The 23,340-nt window shown below is 42.1% G+C and overlaps 3 protein-coding genes across 3 annotated transcripts; 2 read left to right on the top strand and 1 right to left on the bottom strand.

The window, feature by feature from the left end:
• The first annotated feature begins 457 nt into the window (after positions 1 to 457).
• Positions 458 to 10,638, top strand: tmcc1b (transmembrane and coiled-coil domain family 1b). The gene is made up of 8 exons (XM_083668446.1): positions 458 to 507; positions 2,051 to 2,213; positions 4,084 to 4,127; positions 5,436 to 6,211; positions 7,455 to 7,880; positions 8,170 to 8,654; positions 8,790 to 8,925; positions 9,104 to 10,638. The coding sequence occupies exons 4-8, from the start codon at positions 5,609 to 5,611 to the stop codon at positions 9,416 to 9,418; spliced, it is 1,965 nt and encodes a 654-aa protein (XP_083524572.1). The 5' UTR covers positions 458 to 507; positions 2,051 to 2,213; positions 4,084 to 4,127; positions 5,436 to 5,608; the 3' UTR covers positions 9,419 to 10,638.
• A 1,142-nt stretch (positions 10,639 to 11,780) lies between these two features.
• h1m (linker histone H1M) lies at positions 11,781 to 12,899 on the bottom strand (the record flags this gene model as incomplete). Its single annotated transcript, XM_083667646.1, has 4 exons — positions 12,660 to 12,899; positions 12,339 to 12,471; positions 12,196 to 12,248; positions 11,781 to 12,047 (listed from the first exon to the last, which is right to left on the bottom strand). Exons 1-4 carry the CDS (start codon positions 12,870 to 12,872, stop codon positions 11,781 to 11,783), a joined length of 666 nt encoding a protein of 221 aa, XP_083523772.1. The 5' UTR covers positions 12,873 to 12,899.
• Positions 12,900 to 16,420: 3,521 nt separating this feature from the next.
• On the top strand, positions 16,421 to 21,458 carry LOC310803008 (uncharacterized protein; the record flags this gene model as incomplete). Its single annotated transcript, XM_083667645.1, has 15 exons — positions 16,421 to 16,455; positions 16,907 to 16,929; positions 17,499 to 17,777; positions 18,000 to 18,296; positions 18,472 to 18,525; positions 18,695 to 18,748; positions 19,054 to 19,107; positions 19,416 to 19,430; positions 19,973 to 20,065; positions 20,262 to 20,280; positions 20,382 to 20,413; positions 20,684 to 20,724; positions 20,850 to 20,916; positions 21,062 to 21,102; positions 21,235 to 21,458. The coding sequence occupies 15 exons, from the start codon at positions 16,421 to 16,423 to the stop codon at positions 21,325 to 21,327; spliced, it is 1,197 nt and encodes a 398-aa protein (XP_083523771.1). The 3' UTR covers positions 21,328 to 21,458.
• Positions 21,459 to 23,340: the final 1,882 nt, after the last annotated feature.

The raw sequence follows: 23,340 nt of genomic DNA, 5'->3' as shown, positions 1-23,340 counted from the left end.
TTTGATTCTCGCTGGGACTATAACTGCTAAACATTTATTGTAGCCAATTGTGTCACTTTGGATAATAATATCTGATAAATAGCATATCACAGGATGAGCAAATTTGAGATGTGTAATCAGTTTAAAAGCAATGTATGCGCATCCAACTCATTTCCAGGTGCAGAGTACAACATTGTCCATGAAAAGCTAGTACTAGTACCACCAGTAAGAAAATGTTTACATAAAACATATTTACATGAATTAATTTTATTTTTTTGAAAGAGTAGTAGTAAAAAATGACTCAAAACATAAATATTTTGGTTTGTGCCACTTTGCAAGTAAGCAGTGTTGTATGGAGTTTTTCTTTACGGTCTGTGTCAGTGTCAAAGAAAAAGTGATGTGCACATAATTTCTATGCCTTTGCCCCCATCGCGACCTACGTTGAACACGCTCTTTGACGTAATCGTGGGAGTGTTCCATCCATCGGGAGAAATGAACGGTCATCAGCACAATCCGCTCAGCGTCCATGTAAGTTGAAACCTGTAAATAAGCCTTACAGTTTTGATTTATGAACCAAAGCAGCAGTGCTTTAAGAAGATTGGTCCCTCTGTCGTTGTAGATATTTTCCGAGAGAGACGTATTGTTCATGAACATTAGTTCAACCTGACAACTAAGCTGCCAACCAACCTGTTCTACCCTGCTAACATTTGCTAACGTTTGAGCAAGCTAGCCAGACAGACATGGCTGTCTGGGTGCAAGCGATTTATACTGTGGCAGGCTCTAGCCCTACGTCAACAAGCGGGGTTAACAAATTAGGGGTGGGGGTAGATTATCAAACAGCTAACTAGTTACTACACGGTATGGCCAAATGTTTATTATTATTTTCCGACAATGTGACTCCTTCGCCTACGCCTCAGATCACTATGAATATAGCTCACACATACTAGCTAATATAGCTAGCTGATGACTGTATCCTGCCACATCTCAGCAAGCCAAGGACACGACTTGGGTGTGTCTCATGTAGCTAGCGTTAGCTAGCTATAATTAACTTAAGGCTGACTAAAGTTAACTAAATATTGTAGCTACGTGGGCTGTGTTCGTTTGAAGTAGGTAGATCCATCCCTGCCATTGGCATAACACAGTTAGAGTTAGCTTGTTATGACCTGCGTTATCACGATTCTACTCTGCTGCAACGGCGGGATGTGCGGTGGCATAAATTGCACGAACCCACGGCACTGGTACAACATCATGTTAGCTTTAGCTATCCTAGCTAGACCGGTTAAATGTACAGTGTCTGTATCTGATGATATTTTACAACGATAGCTAACGTTATAGTCAACGTCATCCAGCTAGCTTGTTAAAATGAGCTACAGTTCATTCCGATACCGGCGATGATGCACTGGTTGTGGTGGTGTCCACACTGGCTGGAGTGACAGCCTGAGCCGCGCGTCTGTCATTCAGCCTAAGCTAGCTAGCCACTCTTTGCTTCAACATGAAGAGAGATTTACTTGAGAGCTTGCTGGACAACTCTATATGTTTATGACTAGCTATGTTAGCTAGTTAATCGTGCATGGGTTTTATTCTCCAACACAGCAGGGCTGGCGTGCACTTGTTTGGGTGTAAACAATACCACACTGACTCACTGTAACAAGCACATTTATCAACGGGCCTTCGATCTGATTAACGCTATCCGATTAATTTAACTAGCTAACAGGCTGATAATTCTAGTGCAAAGATATCTCCTATGTTAAACAAAAACACGACAATTTATTGATTCCTAAATATCTAAAAGTCAGAGATTACGACTCGATGACTTGATAATTGCTTTTTATTTAGCTGTTGCTTCGCCCATCCCACACCAAACAATCCTATTCATGTCAACAACTCTCTGAATATAGTTTTTATTTGCTCAATGTGTAGTAAAAGTAACTTGAGAGGTTGACATTAGATAATGTGACTGATTATACTGACACTGTGTTGTTGTTGATACTACCAAATGTATTCCTATGCATGTCAGTCTAAAGATGTAATTGAAAATCTGCTCTTACTATTCTCCATCTTTCTATTGCAGCATGTGATATTTTTAAACGTCCATGGAAATAGTTGACGTTTGAAGGACATCCCAGCTGTATTTTGTTTGGAGAGAGTGTTCAGAGGAATTGGATTTGGAAATTACCATACATTTTTTCAATGCAGAAAAATCACAGTAGGCCTGCGGATGATCAGGACTGAAGGTATGCGTCCCAATAGCTGACCAATGGCAAGTTGCATCTTCCCTATTCACCATAAAAGCTAACAGAAACAAAAGCTAGCGTTTCATACTTTAGAAAGTACTCCGGCTGACACTGCACACTTTCAAGTCATTATGCTTTAACAAAAAGCTTTGCTGTAAATGCCATGTGAAAGTAGTATGCACTAGGTCTAATAGACAAATAAATATACTTAAATGTGGTGCATGGGTCTTATCAATGTAGGCACAGGCAGTATAAGACTGTAGACGGATACACAACACCACACACTAGCTGGTGTGACCTTGGAAGGCTGCATGCACAGGGCAGAGAGAGTGAGAGGCGAGTGTTGGCTGACCCACTTCAGACAGTGAAAATGCTGTGCCCTAGAGGAGGATGAGAGACTGTATGTGTGTGTGTATCTTAGTTGTAATGTCTGTATGCCGTACAGGCATAGATTATAAACTACAGTAGTGCATTAATCTATTTGTAAATGCAGACCTACGCCTATTGCATGTTTTTAAGTCTTATAGCGGATTGTGATGGAGAGGGTGTTCATAGATGTTTTGTTTCTGGCTTGTTGACGGTGACAAACAGTAGCTGTGCTGAGTCTTCGAGTTACTCCTGTTTGTCTGCTTAATAATGCATGCATAACACAGTCAGACTCATCACTTTGGCTCTGTATTACCTTCAAGCCTCAGTGAAACATGTATGTCACTCTCTGTATCTGTCAGTGTGCGCTTCTCACCTGTTGTTCTCAGTATTCACACACTGACATCTGGCCTGGAGATAGGCCTATATATAGCCAGTCTTTTCAATTTGTTGACGAAGTGAGGAGTTTGTGGTTAGCATTTAAGTGCTTTTCAGCAATAGATATGTAGATTAATTGTAGCACTGTTGATGCTGTACAGTTAGCTGTTAACATAAGTGTGTTTGCATGGCTGCTCTATGTGAGTGCGATTAGGAAAGGTGTAATATAATTCTGACTCTGTATTGTGGTAGAAAATATGTTGGTGTACTTGCTATGGTGTCGGGGAATCAAGAAATCAACAATCTCTCAATCCACACTTCAATCTAAGTCTGGGATACCTTCTCTCCATTGTTAGTGCTACTCTGCTATCCTGTTTTTGGCTTTGCCGGTATTATTTAATCAATAAATGAGATTGATGAAAAGGGATAGCATGGCAGAAACTGCAGACAGAGCACTATCTCCTAATGTGATGGAAACATTAGCCTAGTATCATGATTGTTGTTGTTGTTGGTGAGTGTTGAGACACTGGACCACTGGCATCATGAGTGCTGTTACCAGTAACTGGTCTCCCTCTTTTTAGTTTTGTGCTGATTGGACAAATTGCCCAATTATTGGTACGGTTGCACCGTCTGTCATTGAGGCTCTTGGATCACTGCATCAGAGGCTCCATTAGTGTGGATAGCCTGTCTGAAGGTTGTGTGACCCTCATTACTACTTACTGCAACACTCATGGTGCATGATGCACCCCTTACCACCTCTTATGCTTTAGACCATGATGCAAGAGACGTTCTTCTGAGTATTTTTGAAACATATGGACGCACTATTATGAAACACGCATTCGTAGTTAAGGCTTCAAAGACAGTTAATTAGGTAGCAAGGCCTAGATCATATTTTTGATCAGGCAGTAAAGATCTCCACTGTCTGGATGCTGGACAGCTCATCCTGCAGCTTTAGGAGTCAGAATTTCTTTTAGAATTCGATGAAGAGACCTAATGTGTGTACTTCTCTCTGATTCTCTGATAGGTTTTACATAATGCAATTTAGCATGAGTCTGTAAGCATAGTTTATTTGAATGTAGTTGCTTCCAACTACATTTTCATCTGATGTTGACTTCCTCCTCTGCAGCTGACCCTGAGCTGTAAGTCAGAAGAGGAGAGGCTGGACGGATGGTAAGCTGCCTCTCTCTCCCCCCCCCCCCACCCCCCTCCATCTTTCTATCCGTCTCGTCTCTCTTGTTGATAAGTGAGAGTCTTTATTTAGCTTAAATCGTCTACCCTGACCCAAAGAAGCTCTGGAGTAGCCCTGTACGCCACACCCCTGCACATTTTTGTTTTGATTTTGAGACCAAAGCTTGTAAGGAAATCATGGTGGAACTTTGGGCACTGTCAGATAAGACCATTTGAAAGGATATTCACTTCACATTGTAGTGCTCCATTCATTGCTTACTTTCTTTCATACTATTTGTACTTTTAACCATCATCCAAATTCTTAAGGGGATATCTTTTTACCCATTTACTAAATACATATTTTCTGAAATGTTGTCTTGAATGGGTTTATAGTGTTGGTTCACAATTTTTCAACTTATAGTCAGATGGCCCCTTACAGTACTTTGAAAGTAGTCCAATGGCCAGGAGAAACTTGAATCCATGATTCAGTGTTGTTTAAACTGCTAACTGCCTCTACCAACTTCAGCTAACTTTAGCCACTGCTAACAAAAAAACAATATGAGTGATGGGTCTAAAACATTTTTGTTCAACATTTGCGGCTACAATCACCTCAAATAAAACTGTCTGACATGGTTGGAAGTTACTTTGAGGTGATTAAGCCACAAATGTAGAACAATATTTTTGAGCCCCCATCACTCCCATTGTTTTTTTGTTAGCGGTGGCTTAAGTTAAGTTAGTAGTGACTATATAAACAACTTTGAATCTGAACCATGGATTAAAGTTTCTCTTGGCCCATAGACTACTTTCAAGGTCAGGAACTATCTGACTATACGTTTAAACATCATGAACCAACCCATTAATGGCCTATAGAAAAATGATGAAATATGATTTCATGAACATCGATGGAAAAATTAAATAAACATACTAATTTCAGCATTTCAGAAATTGCTTTTGGAAATGTAATAATATTTTTGCCTGACATCCATCATTGCTGTAGACTGCTTTCTTATAGTTTAGTATTGTTGTGTTAGTGGATTGGCTCTGAGACATTGTGGTTTGGCCCAAATGGATCAATTCTTATTATTGCTATCTGGATACATTTATTACAGAAATATAAAATTTTACAGAACATAAACATTTATTTGGACAAAAGTAATAAGAAACATAAGAGTTAAATATGAAGTCAAGACTCCACATGTCTCAAAGCCAACCCAATAGCTGCTGCTTGGTAATTTTTTTTATTCTGCTGTTTATTATGTCCATCATTTACTGCTGCATGTCATAATCCATTTTATTTTCCTTCTGTGTTAGACGAGCATGACTTTGAGCCAATACGCAGATGCATGTACGCTCACAGGGCCCATCTGAGCGCCATCCCCCTGCTTCCCGGCTTTGAACCCGCCTCTCATAGGGGGTGTGGCGGCGGGGCGTAGCTAGACCCCCGCACCCCCAAGTTGACCCTCCCTGTGAGCCTGGCGCCCCTGATGGATCAGGGCAGTAGTGAGCAAAGTCCTGAGGAGCCGGACATGGGAGGCCGAGCGGAGCCGGAGGTCGGCAGGAGGGCGTCGGAGTCAGAGCATGGCCTGTCTAAAATCACCCACAATGCCCTGGAAAACATGGGTGCGCTGGGTCACGGCCTGAAGCAGCTCTTCCAGCCGCAGCGCCGGCGCTCTTCTGTCTCCCCACACGATGCCGCCTCCTCCTCCACGGGTGCCCCCGCCCCTGAGCCCTCTGATGCAGGGCCAGAGGTTGGGGAAGCCTTAGCCCCCTCGGCTCCTCCTCCGGACTCTGACCCCCACGCTGCTTCCGCTCCTCCTGCAGCTCTGAGCCGTGTGCTGCAGCAGATCCGAGGCGCGCCCCCCATGATGAAGCGAGGGACCAGCCTGCAGAGCCGCCGCAGCAAGGCGGGGGGGGGCGGGGAACCCCCCCAGAAAGGCAGCCCTCAGATTCACCGCCGCAGTACCCATGAGGTGCTGCTGCAGGCTGGCCGCCCACGCTCCTCCTCTACCACAGACACGCCCAGCAGCCCAGCCCTGGCTGACATGCTGCTGACCTCTGGGTACCACTCCACTGAGGAGCCTGACCGGGTGAGTCTTCACAAGGCCCTTCACTTAGGCGGCTCCTTAGGAACCAGCCAACAGAATATGAAAGGCCTAATTTATACCCAACCCAAGTATACAAACGTAAGTGCGCAACAGCTAAGCAACATGTAATTCTGTGTTCAAAACTGTGCATGCCCTCAAATTATAACACGACCCAATAACACTGAAATATATGTTGCTTAGGTGCTGTGTTTGCGTGCTTCGGTTATGTAAATGAAAGTTATTTTTTTATTTTTTATTAAAATCGAAAAACAACCTACTCCAAAAACCTATATCTCAATGAAAATGCAACTCAAATACAGTCGGATTTAACAACTTCCATACCAGTGTTTCATGACAATGTAATTCACATATTGATTTTAGATTTTTAAATAGCTAATAATAATGAACTAACACTTGCTATCGTTGGAAATGACTGAATAAATAAGTAAGTGGATAATTGAGCTGTCGGTGCTGGCAGGTCAAAGATGGCCTGTGTGGTTGGTCACTACAGTATGTGCTCTAAGCCTTTCTAAATTTAGCTGTCGCTGTCTCTGAGTATACTTCAGGTCAGTAAACCCTTGCAAGCAAAAAGTTCGAGTAGTGGCTTGTTCCCTGACATCGCTGGCTCTTTGGGTTTCAGAATTATCCTTACTGGTATCCTCACTGGTGTTCCTTAAATTCAACATTCTGTACATTGTATGGAAATAAACATTATTCTATTAAATGATCTCAGTTAGCGTATCATACTATACTACTAGTAGACAATTGGTTCAGTACCCCTTCAATTCGTGCCATGTATCTGTGATAAAGGCTACCTCATGCATGCAACGTGCATACCCCTTCAAGTCCTCTCACAACGCTTGATGACACCACCAAGCTTTTAAGCAGTATGTTTGTAAATCTGACTGCAGGATGAGGGTAAACTGTTACGCCAACTCCAGACGGTAATCACCCTGTGTTATTAACTTCCATTACAAGAGCAGCTATCAGACTACTAGAGTAGTCTTGACTGTGCTGTGGTTGAGTGACTCAACACAGTCTGTCATTTTAAGAGTGGAGAGAGTATCAATAGCCTCCCCTCCGCCCCTCTTTTAAAAGCCAACAGCAGTTTTTTTTTGTCTTTTCTCATCTTTTCTACTATTCATTAACCTTCTCGCCCATTTCAACACATAATTTTGACTGTCCTTTCTTTCCCATTCTCCCTCTGTTCCCTCTTTTTCCCTCCCTCTCCTTTTCTTCCCGTCAGCTGGATCGTTATGACGGGTCGGGCCTTGCCGTGTCGCCTAATGCCCTCTCCTATGGTGCTGACGGGTATGGGATGGATGCAGTGGACAGCACCCCAGACCCCCAGCGTACAAAACAGGCCATTGCCCAACTACAACAGAAGATCCTCAAGCTCACTGAGCAGATCAAGATTGAACAGACAGCGCGTGACGACAATGTGGCCGAGTACCTCAAACTGGCCAACAACGCAGATAAGCAGCAGAGCGCACGCATCAAACAGGTGTTTGAGAAGAAGAATCAGAAGTCGGCCCAGACCATCCAGCAGCTGCAGAGGAAGCTGGAGCACTACCACCGTAAGCTGTGCGAGGTGGAGCACAACGGTATCCCGCGCCAGCCCAAAGATGTGCTGCGAGACATGCACCAGGGCCTCAAAGATGTTGGGGCAAAGGTATGCACTGTCTGTCACTTTGAAAACCAAAATTGTGTTTCAGTGCTGTCCTTACAGCTATGTAAGCTATGTATGTAATTTCCAAGCTATATAGGCTTGGAAAGTACTCTCCTTTACTTTCATCTCTTATTTCTACTGTCATGCAACTCCTGCTGTTAACTATAAAGGATACAATTCATGATGTTAGCAATCTGTCCTTTTCAGAGTGATCAGCACACTGCCTACATCATTTGTTTATCTCCTGTCATTAGCTTCTTCACTGGTCCCCTTAAACTCTGCTTCCTAACAGGTGACAGGTGGCCTCTCCAGCTTTTCCCAGGCCACACATTCTGCAGGTGTGGCTGTTGTGTCCAAGCCCAGAGAGATCGCCTCCCTCATCCGGAACAAGTTTGGCAGTGCAGACAACATCTCCAACCTCAAGGACTCCATGGATGACCCCCAAGGAGACAAGAGTATGGGTGCTGGGGGAGCAAGGACCCTGGGGGGAGGCCAACTGCAGTCCAGCCCCAAATATGGCAGTGAAGATGACTGCTCTAGTGCCACATCGGGCTCTGCAGGGGCCAACAGCACCACAGGGGCCCCTGGTGGTCCCCCCAGCTCTAAGGGCAATACCCTGGAGCAAGCTCAGAGTTCGGGCTTTGACACACTCCTCCACGAGGTCCAAGAACTCCGAGATAACCAGAGTCGACTGGAGGAGTCTTTTGACAACCTGAAGTCCCACTATCAGAGGGACTACTCCATGATCATGCAGGCTTTGCAGGAGGAACGATATAGGTAACCTGGGGGCTGAAGCCAAACCTTCCAAGTACAAAATACACTTACTAGAAAGAATAGACAGAGTCAATGATGCGTATATTTCAACAACACCCTCAAGTCTTGATTTGGTACCTGACTTCTGTGTGTTTTAAGGTGTGAACGTTTGGAGGAGCAACTTAATGACTTAACAGAGCTGCACCAGAATGAGATCCTGAACCTAAAACAGGAGTTGGCCAGCATGGAGGAGAAGATTGCCTACCAATCCTATGAAAGAGCCAGAGACATTCAGGTCTGTCCCATCCCCTAAAGTAAAGAGCATTCTTAGTCTGAATATCTTCATGTTCATTGAAGTAATCTGCTCATCCTTGTATTGTAGTTGTGTGCCTTTTGAGTGTTTTATTGTTTGTGATGTGTGTGTGACCAGGGCTCTTAGTAACCGTGTCTCCCCCTCCCCCTTGCTCCTGTAGGAGGCGCTGGAGGCCTGCCAAACGCGAATCTCTAAGATGGAGCTCCAGCAGCAGCAACAGCAGGTGGTGCAGCTGGAAGGCCTAGAGAATGCCACAGCGCGGACTCTCTTGGGCAAACTCATCAACGTGCTGCTGGCTGTCATGGCTGTCTTGCTGGTGTTTGTCTCCACAGTGGCCAACTGTGTGGTGCCCCTGATGAAGACACGCAGCCGCACATTCTCTACACTGCTCCTCGTCATCCTCCTTGCCTTCCTCTGGAGGAACTGGGACGCCATCTCGCAGTACCTGGATCGCTTCCTACTGCACCCCAGATGACCTGCAGGGGGGGGCTCTCTTAATGATGAGGAGACAGAGGGGCGGGGCCAGACATGAAGAGAGGGAGGGGATTAACCCATACACTGCCTCAAGTGCAAGTACACTGCCCCAAGTGTTTTGAGCGAGCTCAAAGAGGGTCGGGGAGGGGAGGTATAGCTGAAAAAAGAGGAGTCGAGAGAACTGCACACTTGATATCTCTCTTCAATGAGTGGATTTGTTTACATGTGGAAGACTTTTGTTGTTGTTTCCCCACTGGAGAAATGTTATTGCTGAGTTACTGTTTAGAGTTAATTCAGTTGATATTGTTTCTTAATATATTTGCTCTTTTTAATTCAGATGATTGAGAGCTCTCTCTCTCGCGCGCGTGCTCTCGCTCATGACTGGGTTTGGATGGTAATGACCTGGCATTTATACTAATGCACATCCCTGTCCCCCTTGTTATTTTATTTCCTTTTCTCTCTCTAACCATAACATCTCCCTCTGCTATCTGTCTAATCTATTGTTCTCTCTTCCATGTTTCTCTCTCTCTTTAATCCTCCAAGTCTTAACCCATTTCACAAAATCTCTGGCTGCTGTTTGATTCTCCCCGAAGTACACTCGTTCATTTTCCCTGATTGATTTTGATGGTGGGCTGGTGTAAGAAATATCGTGGAAACTCCCTCTAACCCTTGCTTAATCTAATTCTATGCTTTTAAATGCATGAGGGAAGTGAACGAGTGCACATTTCGGGAAGAAGGGTAGAGAATTGGACAGCAGCCTCCTTTGACACTCTCAGACCAACTACATTGCTATGGAAACAAATATGCTCATCAATGAATCAACGAAGTGATGGTTTCCTGATATGTTTCTGTTGGATGTGCCGAGTTTGCAATGCTTGGCCTAATTGGACCAGGGTGCCATGCTGGAAGGCACTAAACTTAAGAAGGCCCACCCCGCCCCACCCTCTTGGCCAACCGGCCTCCCCCTGTCCTGTTGGCTCTGCCCGTGCAGAGACAAATTATTAATCTATGAACTGAATGAACATACTTGAAGAGCTCTAAAAATGCTCAAAGACTGTGCTTCCGTACTGTTTCTATTAGTGAAAATGAAATAGTAAAACTTTTTAGTTTATTTTTTATTTTTTAAGACCAATAAACATGCTGTTTTAATGAAATGAATGAGTAAATGATTTGTCAATGTGTCATGATATCCAGTCATAGAATTGGTGTCTTAACATCTGACTCCTGGTGCTTTGCAAATGTGGTTGTACAATAAAACCTTGAATGCCTGTGTGTTCATCTTGTCCACAAGAGGGTGCAAAAGCAATACACTGTACCTAGGGGGAGAGGCCTATACATCAGACTCCATTTTAGAATTGCACCATTGTAGGCACATAATGACCAGAAGAAATACAGTATATCTTCCTCAAGGGCCATTAGTACAAAAATGGATGCCGCTGTGTTAGTTTAAGGCCCTGACCAGAAACCTGCCCTAGATTCTTGTGTAGATCTGAAATCACTGGAAAGTACAAAAGGTAGTAGTTGCAGCACCCATGTGGACCTTTTGGCATATTGCTTATCTAAAGCACACTTTTCAGATCTACAAGTGTCTAGGGAGTAGGGATTGTTTTTGGACAGGGCCCTCACAGAATAACAGCTCATTTAAAGACAGCAGTAGAACACGCCTTCCAGACTTGCAACATCTAGAAAGCTTGTATTCAAAATGCAAGCAAACTATGCTATACTCTTGTTAACCCAATGAACAGATGTATGTATTCAAGTTAGAAAGATAGTACAGATGAAAAGGTATGAGGTGGGCTGGTTATTGACACCATGGTGAATTGGTCAGAATGCAGGATTAAGATTACAGTCAGGAGGTCATGGAGTACAGTTTGGGCAAAGTATGGGTTGCACCTGATGGGTTGGTTGTGGTTCTAGGAAGATAAACAAACATACCTGAAAAGTGCCATATCCAAGGAGCAACGCTGCAGCATTTAGACTAACAATGGAAAAAAAAAAACTCCAAAGAAACACAATATAAACTAATTCTAGCAATGAAAAAGGCACATTTGTAAGGTAGCATTTGCACAACAACGGAATGGGAATTAGGCCACCCCTATGTTCTTACCAACTACTCACTGAAATGGAGGGGACACTAAATACGAAGGTGAGTGAGGCAGAGGAACAGCAATCAGTGTGTGGAGGGAGGGCAGGTATGGAGAGTTGATCACGTGGCACCACATGGTCATCAGGGGAAGAAGTGAAGTGATTAACATAACTCATCTGGTCTATGAAATATAACAGAAGCAGAAACTTCAATAAAAAAAGCTTTATTCAATACAAAAAGTGCATAATTAAAACCCATATTTGGAATAAGCGTGCAGTCACTCTGCTGCCTTCTTGCCTCGTTTCCCTGTGATTTTGGGTGGGGGAGCAGCATCTCCTTGATCGTCACCCTCAGGTTTCTTGGAGACTTTGGCACCCTTCTTCTGGGTTGTCCCCTCACCCTTTGCAGCTTTGGAAGTCTTCTGTACTTTAAGTTTAGGCTGCTCCTTAGATGCCCCCTCTGCAGACTTCTTAGCCTTGGGCTTCTTCGCAGGGGCCACCTTTGAGGCTGTCGCCTCTTTTTGGACCTTCTTGGGTTTTGGATCCTGAGAGACAAATTTGTTTGATTTGCTATACATCATTCAGTTGCAAATTAAAGCTAGAGTGTAAACATGTCTTAAATTTCTTACCAATGAAGGTAGTGCATCACACTCCCTACCAGAACAAGGACATGCATAGTGAAACTACTCCTACCTCTGAAGCCTCCTCCTTCTGCTTTTTTGGTGCAGGCTTTTTCTTCTCTGCACCTACGAAAACAGAGTTTTTGAAATAATGAACACCAGTAGGGAAGTGAAATACAAGACATACAATAATAAGGTGGAGGGGGGGGCGTTTACCTGCTTCCTTATCCTTGATCTGCTTAGTCTTCTTGGCTCCAGCCTTTGCAGCTTTGGGGACTTCTCCCACATTAGGATCAGTGTTCTCAGTGGTTTTCAGTTTGGACTCCTTAGCTTTACCCCGAACTGCAAGCTGGAAAGGAAAGTTAAACGTTAACTTGGAGCCCAATGACTCCAATAAATAATATTGCAAAAAGGTCCTACAGCATTCAACAGAGGCCTCTCATTTGACAAAAGCGCACATTTTGTTTGACCATGCTAGAGAGGACCAAGTAGCCTTCAACAGATGAGAAGGTAGGCGATAGCTGGTAAGGTACTTACCCGAAACCGTCCCTGCGCGCCAGTAGCAGTGGAATTGGCTGGCCTCAACAACACGCCACTCTCGAGTCCTTTAGTAAGGGCCTTGCGCATCATGTATTTCAACCTCACCAAGTCCACTGACGGGTATTTCTCTGTTATGTAACTGCGTATCGCCTGTGAGGAGACCCCCTTTCTAGTGTCCAACTGTTTCAGTGCCTCTTTGAGCATCACCATCGTAGGGGGATGAGCCGAAACCTTCCGTGCCGCAGGTGCTTTACCTGAGTCGCCACCGACATCTTGAACACAAATGTTATCAAATAAGTTAACCTAAAACAGACTTATCATATTTCTGTATCGCAGCCAAAACATCAATCCCTGATTTAGCCTTCCCAATAATTTACTTTTTTCATCTTTCAGTGGCGCGGAGGAGGATGAAATTACTTCTTCAGCAACTGCTGCTTTCTTGGGTGGCATTCTCAAACGATTGATTCTAAAGATGAATAAGTACAAATCGTTGTATTTGAAAACAGAACAACTGTTCACAACCTTAACATACACAACAAATCGATTTTTATGCAGTTCAAGCCACCCCTCTGCCATCACGTGGTAGATCACGACAGGTGCTAACAATTTGCACACTTAGGCCACAGAGTTCTTAAATATAAACTCTTTGATTGCATTTTGTGTACTGTAATCTCGCTCACCCGACGCGCAGTAATACACCGGGGACGAGGTTAAGATGCATCTAAATTCGTCATGTTTTTTCACACTCTGCCACATGGTACGCCTGATACATGTATGGCACAAAAGGAAGACGATAAGAGAATATCGTTTTAGTCCCTTTGTCCGTCCGGCTACTTTTAGGCTACTCTCTTCAATACGTAATGAATTATGAAACCCTCAGGCTATACGTGTGTGTTCTGTTTTGTTGGTTAATTAATGCCTTTTGGTATTTTCACTTCCACATGTTTACTCACGACTTCTTCAACCAGAAAGTCATAGGGAAGCCAGAAACTCAATAGACAGACACTTTTGTGATTGAAAACTGAATTGGCCAATAATGTGTCAAATATATTGTCATGTTGAGCAGGAGACGTGAATAAACTAACTACCCAAAATAATGTCAAAGGAGTGTGGTTATTGTTTAGCACCACGTGTCCTTGGCTAAATGTGTAGCTTGCAGCCTACATCTAAATAACGGTTGTGGTTTTCTGGTGAGAAAGACCTACTTCTTAATTCAAGCAAAATATCTCATCATAAATAGCATACTCAGTCTGAGACTCTCTGTACAATTGTTCACACCTATGGCATTGTTCACACCTATGGCTTGGCAGCTGTTTTGGGTAATCTTCTCCTGTGAGTGATTCCAACCTAAATTATTATGCATCTGTTCTCATTCTTTGTACTTTTCAGTTTTATTTTCTCTCTTTCTTTCGCAAGCATCACACTTGATTTGTTGCTCAATCTGACAACTGAATACTTTTAAGTTTTCATTGATTATTTCATGTCGTTGATGCGATTATTAAGCATTTTGCCCAGAAAGTAGGCTTCTGCTCATAGTAGACATGAGCTCAATCAAAATAAGGTGTCAGAACATATACAAATGTAATACAATTAACACTATTATCTATGCTGCTTTACAGTGCCTTCGGAAAGTATTCAGACCCATTCACTTTTTCCACATTTTGTTGTTCAAGTTCAAGTTTATTTGTTACGTCTCATACACGAGTGCAGGGAGTACAATTCTTGGGCTCGGTTCCTTGACAATGCAGCATACAATACAAATAATACAAATAATACAAATACGCAGTAGTGCAATGAGGTAGGACAAGACAATAAGTGACATAGTACAATATAAGTGAGACGGTTGGACAGTGACGATTGTTGGGGACACAAGACAATAGACATGACACAATTGCAGTATAAATAGTAGAGTAAAAAGCAAACTCTAGCAAACTCTAACTATGTTGTGTTATAGACTCAATTTAAAATGGATTAAATTAAAATAATTTGCCATCAATCCACACACAATACCCCAGAATAACAAAGCAAAAACACATTTTCTGAAATTTCAGTAAATTTATTCAAATTGAAATACAGAAATACCAAAAAAAGTGAAGGGGTCTGAATACTTTCCGAAGGCACTGTACAATCTTACATTTTTCACCTTTATATTGAGTATATATTAAAACCTTTTTGTGATAGTCACACACATTTTTCTTTCTGTAGATACCTTCCAATGCATCAAAGCCGCAGGTTAGTATCATCATTCATCATGTGTGAAAGATTTTCTGTCACTGTTTGATTACCTAGTTTTGGTTAGAGTTTGCTTGGCTAAAACATACTTGTGGTTTAGCTTCAGATAGGCTAGGTTAGAAAAATCATACTATCAATTAATCAGATAAGGTAATCTCTGTCAATCAATCAATCAATCAATCAATCAATCAATCAATCAAGCTTTATTTATATAGCGCCTTTCATACAAAATTGCAATATAAGGTGCTTAACAGTCAAATTGAAAATACATGAGTACAGAACATACAAGCATACATACATAAATACATACATATATACATACATACATAGAGAATAGAATAGAAATAATAATGGATTAAGAGGGTAAATAAAAAGAAAACAAAAATACAAGTGCAAATGGATTAAGAGAAAGCTAAGTGTGTCTTGAGGTTTCTTTTAAAAGTGTTAATGGATTGTGACACCTTAAGCTCATGAGGTAGGTTATTCCAGAGGCGAGGACCATAGACACTAAAAGCTGCCTCCCCGTATTTCTTTGTCCTCTCCCCGGGTATGACTAAAAGACCAGTGTCAGAGGACCTGAGAGGTCTCGATGGACTGTAAACTGAAAGCATACCTGACAGGTATTCAGGTGCTAGACCATTTAGTGATTTCAACACGAGTAAAAGGATCTTGAAATCAATTCTAAAACTGACAGGCAACCAATGAAGAGACTTTAAGACAGGAGAGATGTGTGCTCTTCGTCTGGTTTTAGTCAATACACATGCTGCTGCATTCTGAATGATCTGTAGCTTGTTTATAGTTTTTTTAGGTAGACCAGAGAAGAGAGCATTACAGTAATCTAACCTGTTAGTGATAAACACATGCATAAGTCACTCAGTATCTGCCTGGGAGAGAAATGGTTGCACTTTGGCAATATTTCTAAGGTGATAAAAAGCATTTTTAGTGATATTACTGATGTGTGATTCAAAATTCAAATCAGGGTCTTGAAGCATGCCAAGATTTTTTGCGGGAGATCAGGATCCTTTTCCCAGTGGACAGTAGTGCAGCCAGGAGATGTCTGAAGTCCTCTTTTAACATTTCTGACTCCCGTTTCCTGGTGTCGTTCGACCCAATGTGTACAATGATCCTGGTGCACTCTGGATGGTGTTGTAGTGCAGTGGGTAGCTGTTCCAGGATGTTTCACACACAGGCTCCAGGGAAACAGTAGCTGTGCCCCCCCCCCTCACTCTGATGTCTCTTACGATGGAGCTCCCTAGGACTGGTGATGGGGGAGGGTGGTCAGGCTTAGAAGTGCCAGGTGGGTTGCAGGGTCTGTAGGATCTCTTGGAGTGTGGGCGCTGGGATCTGGTTGTGTATGGCCTGGATGCAGCTGTAGCAGCAGACACAGGAACAGTAGACACTGGGACAGGAGCAGGGATGACAGGGGTCGCAGTAGTGGGGCTGGGCGCTGGGGCAGTTGAGGCATCAGGAGGACCAGGAGGAGGTGCAGGTTCAGTGGGCTGGGATGTATGTAGCCGCTCCAGGGCATGGAATCTGTTGCTGAGACGAGGGACCTCTACAGGTGCGCGAGGCGGTGTCTGTCTGCCTTTCCTCTGTCCTCCTGAGGTGGTGCTCAAGGCCCCAGAGGAATGCCTCTTGTGATGCTTGCTTCCTCTAGCAGTTATCCAGGGTTCTGGCACAGGGGGTGTAGAGCAGTGCAGGTTCTTGCGTTTATCCCCCAGTCTGGGCCAGGAGTTTCATTCTGTCAAGTAATAGACGACTATTTTTCTCTCTCAAAATGTTGCATATGTATATTACATTACATACTGTACTGTATATCTTCTTAGATACTGTATACCTGTACCATTTAGATACTCCATTTGCCATAATCTAATAGACTACATTGACAACCACTCATTTCACTTTATCTATCAGACTCTAGTAGTGTAATGCTGTGTCAGAGGTGATACAGCATATCATCTGTACTTAAATTATCACATGACATGACACACTCCACTTCTCTTATCTTGCAGACCCTCCTCAACCCAGTCTGACAGTGAGTCCTAGAGTCATCAGAGAGACAGACTCAGTTCAGCTGAGCTGTGAGACTCCTTCATCTGCCTCTGTGACTCAGTGTTATTACGACTTTGAGGGTGGAACGGAGGAGCATGCCCTACCACCAACTTGTAGACATTCATTCAGAGGGACTGACCTGTTCAGATGGACTGGTTTAAGATCACCCAATGAGGTCATCATTAGATGCCAATACAGTATGGAGAATACACAATATAGATCCATATACAGTGAGCCTTCCAAAGTCAGAATTCAGGGTAAGAAGATAGGTGCTTTCCCATGTACCTCTCTTGAAATATTTCATCATACTGTACAAGTTATCATATGAAGAAATAGTCACAAGAAAACAGTCTCACTGCTGCATGAAGATTATAGAGTTATTCTCAAGATCCCTTACACCTATTTTGAAATATCATTGTGTTACTATTTTACAGGTTCCCATTAGAGTTATGTACTCACTCATCATCATTGTCTTTCATGGTGTCATTCATGGTAAAATGAGCAAAAACCAAACACAAAATGTAAAATACTCAATTGTTCTTGATGTCACAGATCCACCCAGGCTGACAGTGAGTCCTTCAGTCATCAGAGAGACAGACTCAGTTCAGCTAAGCTGTGAGACTCCCCCATCTGAGACTCTCACTGTGTCTCGCTGTTATGTCGACATAAAGGGGAGACTCTCATCATGCCTGGACAAACTCTCAGGCATTGACCTGCTTTCATTGGCAGGTGAACGTTCACCTGCTGTGGTCAACATTAGATGTCACTATTACGTTGTAGGGAGGCAGGACCAATCACCTCTCAGTGACCCTGTCTCAGTCACTGTCCAGGGTAAGAAGGAAATCTTACAATACAGTATGTTTTCAATTTACATAGACTATATGGTCAACAACAGGATTAACAGTAAATGGTATGAACCATGTTAAAAAATTAAGTAGTTTGAAATGAAAAGTACAATTCTTATAATGTGCTATATTTCATTTATATAACCTCCATACTGTTTAACAGTTTAAAAGTCAAACCTTACACAGTCCACTTCCTCTGATCTCACAGGCTTTCCACCCCCCAATCTGACAGTGAGTCCTGCAGTCATCAGAGAGACGGCCTCAGTTCAGCTGAACTGTGAGGCTCCTCCATCTGTCTCTGTGTCTCAGTGTTATTACTACATTGAGGGGAGACAGGATCAACAACAAACACCCTGTCAGTGGACTTTGTTAGGGTCTGACCTGCTGTTGAAGGCAGCTCAAAGTTCACCTGCTGAGGTCAAAGTGAAATGCTATTACACTGTACGCAATCAGGGGCGAAACATCCCATCTACACACAGTAGCTTTGCCTCAGTCACTGTTCTGGGTAAGATCTTGAAAGTATTCCCCCTTAAATGATTAAGATTCAGCAAAATTAAGATTGACATACTCATACCTCAAGACCGATGTTGTGATAGGACAAAGACCATTGATAAAATGCATATTTGATGAATAGCCCACCTTTGCTGCTACGTTATTCCTTTATTATCTCTATTGACAAGGTTTTACTCCTGGTTCTACTTTGCCCACCAGCACCACAGTGAATCCTATTGAAGGTGTGTCGGCCCTCCGCCTCAATTTCCCATTCATGAATAGAAATTACTCACTCAAATCAAGCAGCTCATATATTTCATTATGCATCAGATGCTGATTGCATCAATCCCGTCCTGTAAAAAACCTTTACTCTTGTGTTATCTGTCATGATTACTAATTGCTTTTCAATAGGTTCGAATACTGGGTATACATCGACTTCTGGTACTCCAGAACGTCCAACTACAAGTGAGTGAGCCTTCTAGGTTTCATTCAGTTTGTAAATTAGAGTATAATTGTTTGCATCAACCTGCTTATTGATATACAGGTATACATACTTTTAGTCCAGGTGAGGGGGCAATATTTGCTTAATTATTAGTTTCCTCCAGATTCACCTGTTAGTTCGACTATGTCCTCTGATTCCTCACAAAGGCTAACTGCAAGTGAGTACCATCCCTTGAGACAGATGTTGTGATGACATAATGACCTTATTGACAGTAATTAATTTCCCACCTTGGCTGCTGGGTTATTCTTTTGTCATCTCTATTCATAAGGTTTGACTCTTGGTTCTACTTTGCCTCCCAGCACAACAGTGAGTGCTATTAAAGGTATGTAGGCCCTCTAATTACTTTGCCCATTACTGTGCTATGAGAGTGTTGCTATTGTTTTTGTTAACACCACCACCCCCAACCTCCACCTGCTTTGGTTCTGCTCTGTCTATAACTATCAGGGGGTTGATAGATGTATGGGCTCCCTGCCATGTAATATACATGTATTTGTACAGGGAGCTCTCAAAAGAGTGGAGCCTTCCAAATATGCAAAGCCTAATTGTATCACCATTTTATACTGAATAAATGGTTAAACTAAGACGGAGGTGTTCCTGACTGAACTGATATGCTTACTTTTTCTACCCCAGAACATCCAACTGCAGGTGAGTGGGTCTGCTAGGTTTCATTCAGTTTATATTAGAGTATAATTGTTTGTAAGCTGCTCATTACTACACAAACATATATATGCTTTCTGTCCAGATATTTGGACAATATTTGCCTTGCAGGATCTGCGATCTGTGTTGTCTGCTTATGCATTGCTGCTTGATTATCTGAATTTGTTAAGTCATCACAAGTTCCAATGGAAATATTGCAAAGTTAAATGATCACCTTTCTCCAGGTTCATCTGTTAGTTCTACTATTTCCTCTGATTCCTCACAAACTGAAATATTACAGCCTCAGTTTAATGTCTATTTTCCAGTCATATTTTCACCTAACACTAAGGGTAAGGCCCTGTTGGAACATGTATCCCTCCCTCCTGCCTTCCTTGACGTTATCATTTATCTAATATCAATGGATTGGTCCAAGCAAGCCATTCACAAGCCATGTATTTCTTTCACATGATGTCAGATCAGTGATTTCCTCAAGGAAGGGTGGAAGGAATGTTGAATTAGTGCTTAGTAACTGTCATGATGTCACCAAACAGCAGTGCAGGTTTGGCAGGCTGCAGTGGGTGTGGCCTCTGGAGTGGGTGTGTTCCTGTTGGGATTGACAGCTGTTTGTCTCTGCAGGGGGACTAGTGAGTACATGTGACTGTTTTATGAGGACATTTCATTGGCTCCATACTGTATGGCCACAAGCAACATGTTCTTTCTGTGAAACAAAACATTTACAAGCATTTACCTGACATAAACTAGGCTAAACCTAGTAAATCTGTCAATCTTTCATTTGGTCATATTCTACAGTAATACATTTTGCTCTATGTATTTTTTCAGTGCAAAAAGATTCTCAGAGGTAAGGATCCACTTATGGATAGTTGTGGTTTCTATCTTGACCTTGTATTCTATTTATGATGAGACCCTTGGACTGGAGCATTTTTGTCTATTTTCCCTTAGATCAACAGCCAGCCCTGATGATCGCCATCAACGTATGTTCTTAAAAACACACACACATACACACACACACACACACACACACACACACACACACACACACACACACACACACACACACACACACACACACACACACATACACACACACACACACACATGCTACTAACACAGAATACTTACAGTAAAACAGTGTCATGTTTCTAATCAAATGGGAGTAAATTTAAATTGTTCAAAACACACAAAACATTATGAAACATGATGTGTGACTCAAATGGTATGTGTATTATTGTTTTTTGTTTTAGATGATTTGCTGTCTATGGGTGTTGTGGGCAGTGGAGGCTCAGTGAGTATGGAGCATTACAGTGGTGATTTGTACCTTTGACTGCCAGATGTAAGGAACAAAACCTCTCAGGGTGGTTTCTGATCAATCAACTGTCTACGATAAAAATCTCTCAATCTTTTTTCCAGGTTAATGCAGGAAATGCTGAAACCTCCAGCCTGATCCCTGCTCTGCCATCCACATCTATGCTGTCAGGTGTGTACACACACACACACACACACACACACGCACGCACGCACGCACGCACGCACGCACGCACGCACGCACGCACGCACACATGCACACACACACACACACACAAAACATAAGTCACAAAGGGTCTTTCTGTTCTAACATACAGGTTCTGGTGGTGTGGATGGACAGGCATCTGAAAATGATGATGTGAGTACAACACACAATCACATGGGATATAATGATAATCTTAAGGACACCCCATTGAATACTGAGTTGTACAATTATGTAGCTTTTAAAGCCTAACATGAAACAGTATTCTTCACTCTCTCTTTTTTCTAGTCTGTTACATACCACACATACTGCTCAATCCCTGATAGGCCAGACAAGTCAGCCCAGTCTGATGTGGTGTACAACTTTCTTCAGATGCATTGAAACCACAAGACTTTGTGTTTTTTTTTTACATCAAGTTACAGGAAACGTCTCTCACAACATGTATTTTTGAATATCTATATTATGTCTGTTGATACCTGTCTTCTCTTATGGCATTATTCAAAATGTTTTTTAAACGTTTGTCTTAAAGCCTTTTTCTTTTCAATCAGCTTCTTTATTAGTGCTTGAATTGTAAAATGCCACCCTTCTTTTAGGCATGAATGCAAATTTTGGGAATTGCCAATATTGGCAACGTAGGCAGATTTGAATTCTGTTGTTCTTGTTTGTAAATCGTAAATTGCCTCACTGTGTTTGATGATGTCATACTACTTAATCTATTTTAAATTGCCAACTTTAATAGCACACCCAAGAGTGAAAATACAATGTTTTCTGATAAACCTTAATGACAGGAAAACCTGTGCACATTTTCTGATTTAATCTCAGAGGTGTTTCTAGGAGTATTCCAATGACATACTGGTGGAAGATGCAAGTAGTGAGAGGCAATCATGGAGTGATGGTAGAACACGTAGAGTCGGCCATAGTGATGTCTCTTCATGTCCACGGTGTTTCCTCAGTGGTGGCCATGAAATACATGGTCCAGGCCTGAATAATCTATCACTTAAAACCACTTACTTAAGAATATGATGGTCCTTTTTGATAGGTTAATTGGAGTCACTATAACTGTCTTTCATAATACTTGGATAAACTGTATGAATGTTCATTTTACATTTGTTTGATATTATACCTGTGTAGTTACAATGTGATTACATATGACATTTAATCTACATTTTGGAGTAATTTAGTAATTGTCCTTATTCCACATTTGTAATTACAAGAACTACTCAACTCATATGGGATTATAAAACAAATACAATATAAAATGTTATGACAAGATTAATTGATTACAATGCACACATACTGTAACAGAGCAATTTAATGTTATGAGTCACCAATAAATGTTTTTGGATGCAAAATAAAAAACAGATACAAAATGTCAAATAATTACTTTATTTCTTAATGTAAATTAAAAATGAAGTTCCAATGTAATCATAGTCTTACTCAGCACCACCCAAGAGTCTGGTCTTCTATGTGCCATTTACTAGAATGTTCTAGTGCTCTAGCCCAACAACAGTGAACCAGATTAAATGTTTATCTTGTTTCAAAATGAATTTAAAATGCACCTGTATAAACAGTAAAATCTCTTTCTGAATCCTGTTCTTATCCTGAATCCTTGTTGTTGTAGAGAGGCCTGTTGCTGCTCCACACTTTATGACATTCTCCTACAGGGAAGATTTACTGTCGATACAGACAGGACACAGGCATTCACAAACTGTACATACAAGTCACATATCTATCCACACACAGGTGCTCGTACAGAGCACAACATGCACAAACGTACTGTTCACACACACAGCAACTCAGGGTAGAAAGTGGAACGATAACACAAGTCTGGCCACTTCCTGTTCTTATGAAACCTCAGGCAATTATTTGCAGGAACTAACTTGATAGTTTATGCCCTTTGATGTTTTCTTGTGAGCAAGCCCCACATCAACTTCACTTTTCAAATACTTCTCTCAGTCATACAGTAGACACCATCCTGTAGTCAGAGTTTACAGGCTCTCTCTGTAAAATGGCTTTGTACACACCTATGGCTGGTCATCTGCTTTTGGTCATCTTCTTCTGTGAGTGATTCCTCTCATATACTGTCCATTTATGTTGCTGTTTGTGCCACAGCATTCATCCATTTATTCTTCTGTCATTTTATGTGTCTCTCCTCTCTTTTCTACTACTTCCATTATTCTACTTTCATTATCAAAGCCATAACAGTTGCCTAAACAGTTGCCAGAATTACATTTTACATTTTGCTGCCTATACTAGTCTCAAGAACAAGGGGAAAAGTAATGTGCTATGAATGTATGATGTGCCACTTTAGAATCTGAAGTTAAATAGATAGTTATAGTAGAAATAGTTTGTAACTTGATTCTCCCTCTGAGATGAATCAATACAGATTCTGAA

Source organism: Argentina silus, assembly GCF_951799395.1.
Source record: "Argentina silus genome assembly, chromosome: 4".
NCBI lineage: Eukaryota > Metazoa > Chordata > Actinopteri > Argentiniformes > Argentinidae > Argentina > Argentina silus.
Note: the sequence above shows the minus strand (reverse complement) of the source record. Positions and strands in the feature narration are given on the sequence as shown.

Bases quoted from the DNA above. Each gene is read 5' to 3' on its own strand.
- tmcc1b (XM_083668446.1), top strand. From the start codon at position 5,609: ATGGATCAGGGCAGTAGTGAGCAAAGTCCTGAGGAGCCGGACATGGGA. The intron at 7,881-8,169 runs GTATGCACTGTC...GCTTCCTAACAG, and splicing joins TCAAAGATGTTGGGGCAAAG to GTGACAGGTGGCCTCTCCAG. The intron at 8,655-8,789 runs GTAACCTGGGGG...GTGTGTTTTAAG, and splicing joins TTGCAGGAGGAACGATATAG to GTGTGAACGTTTGGAGGAGC.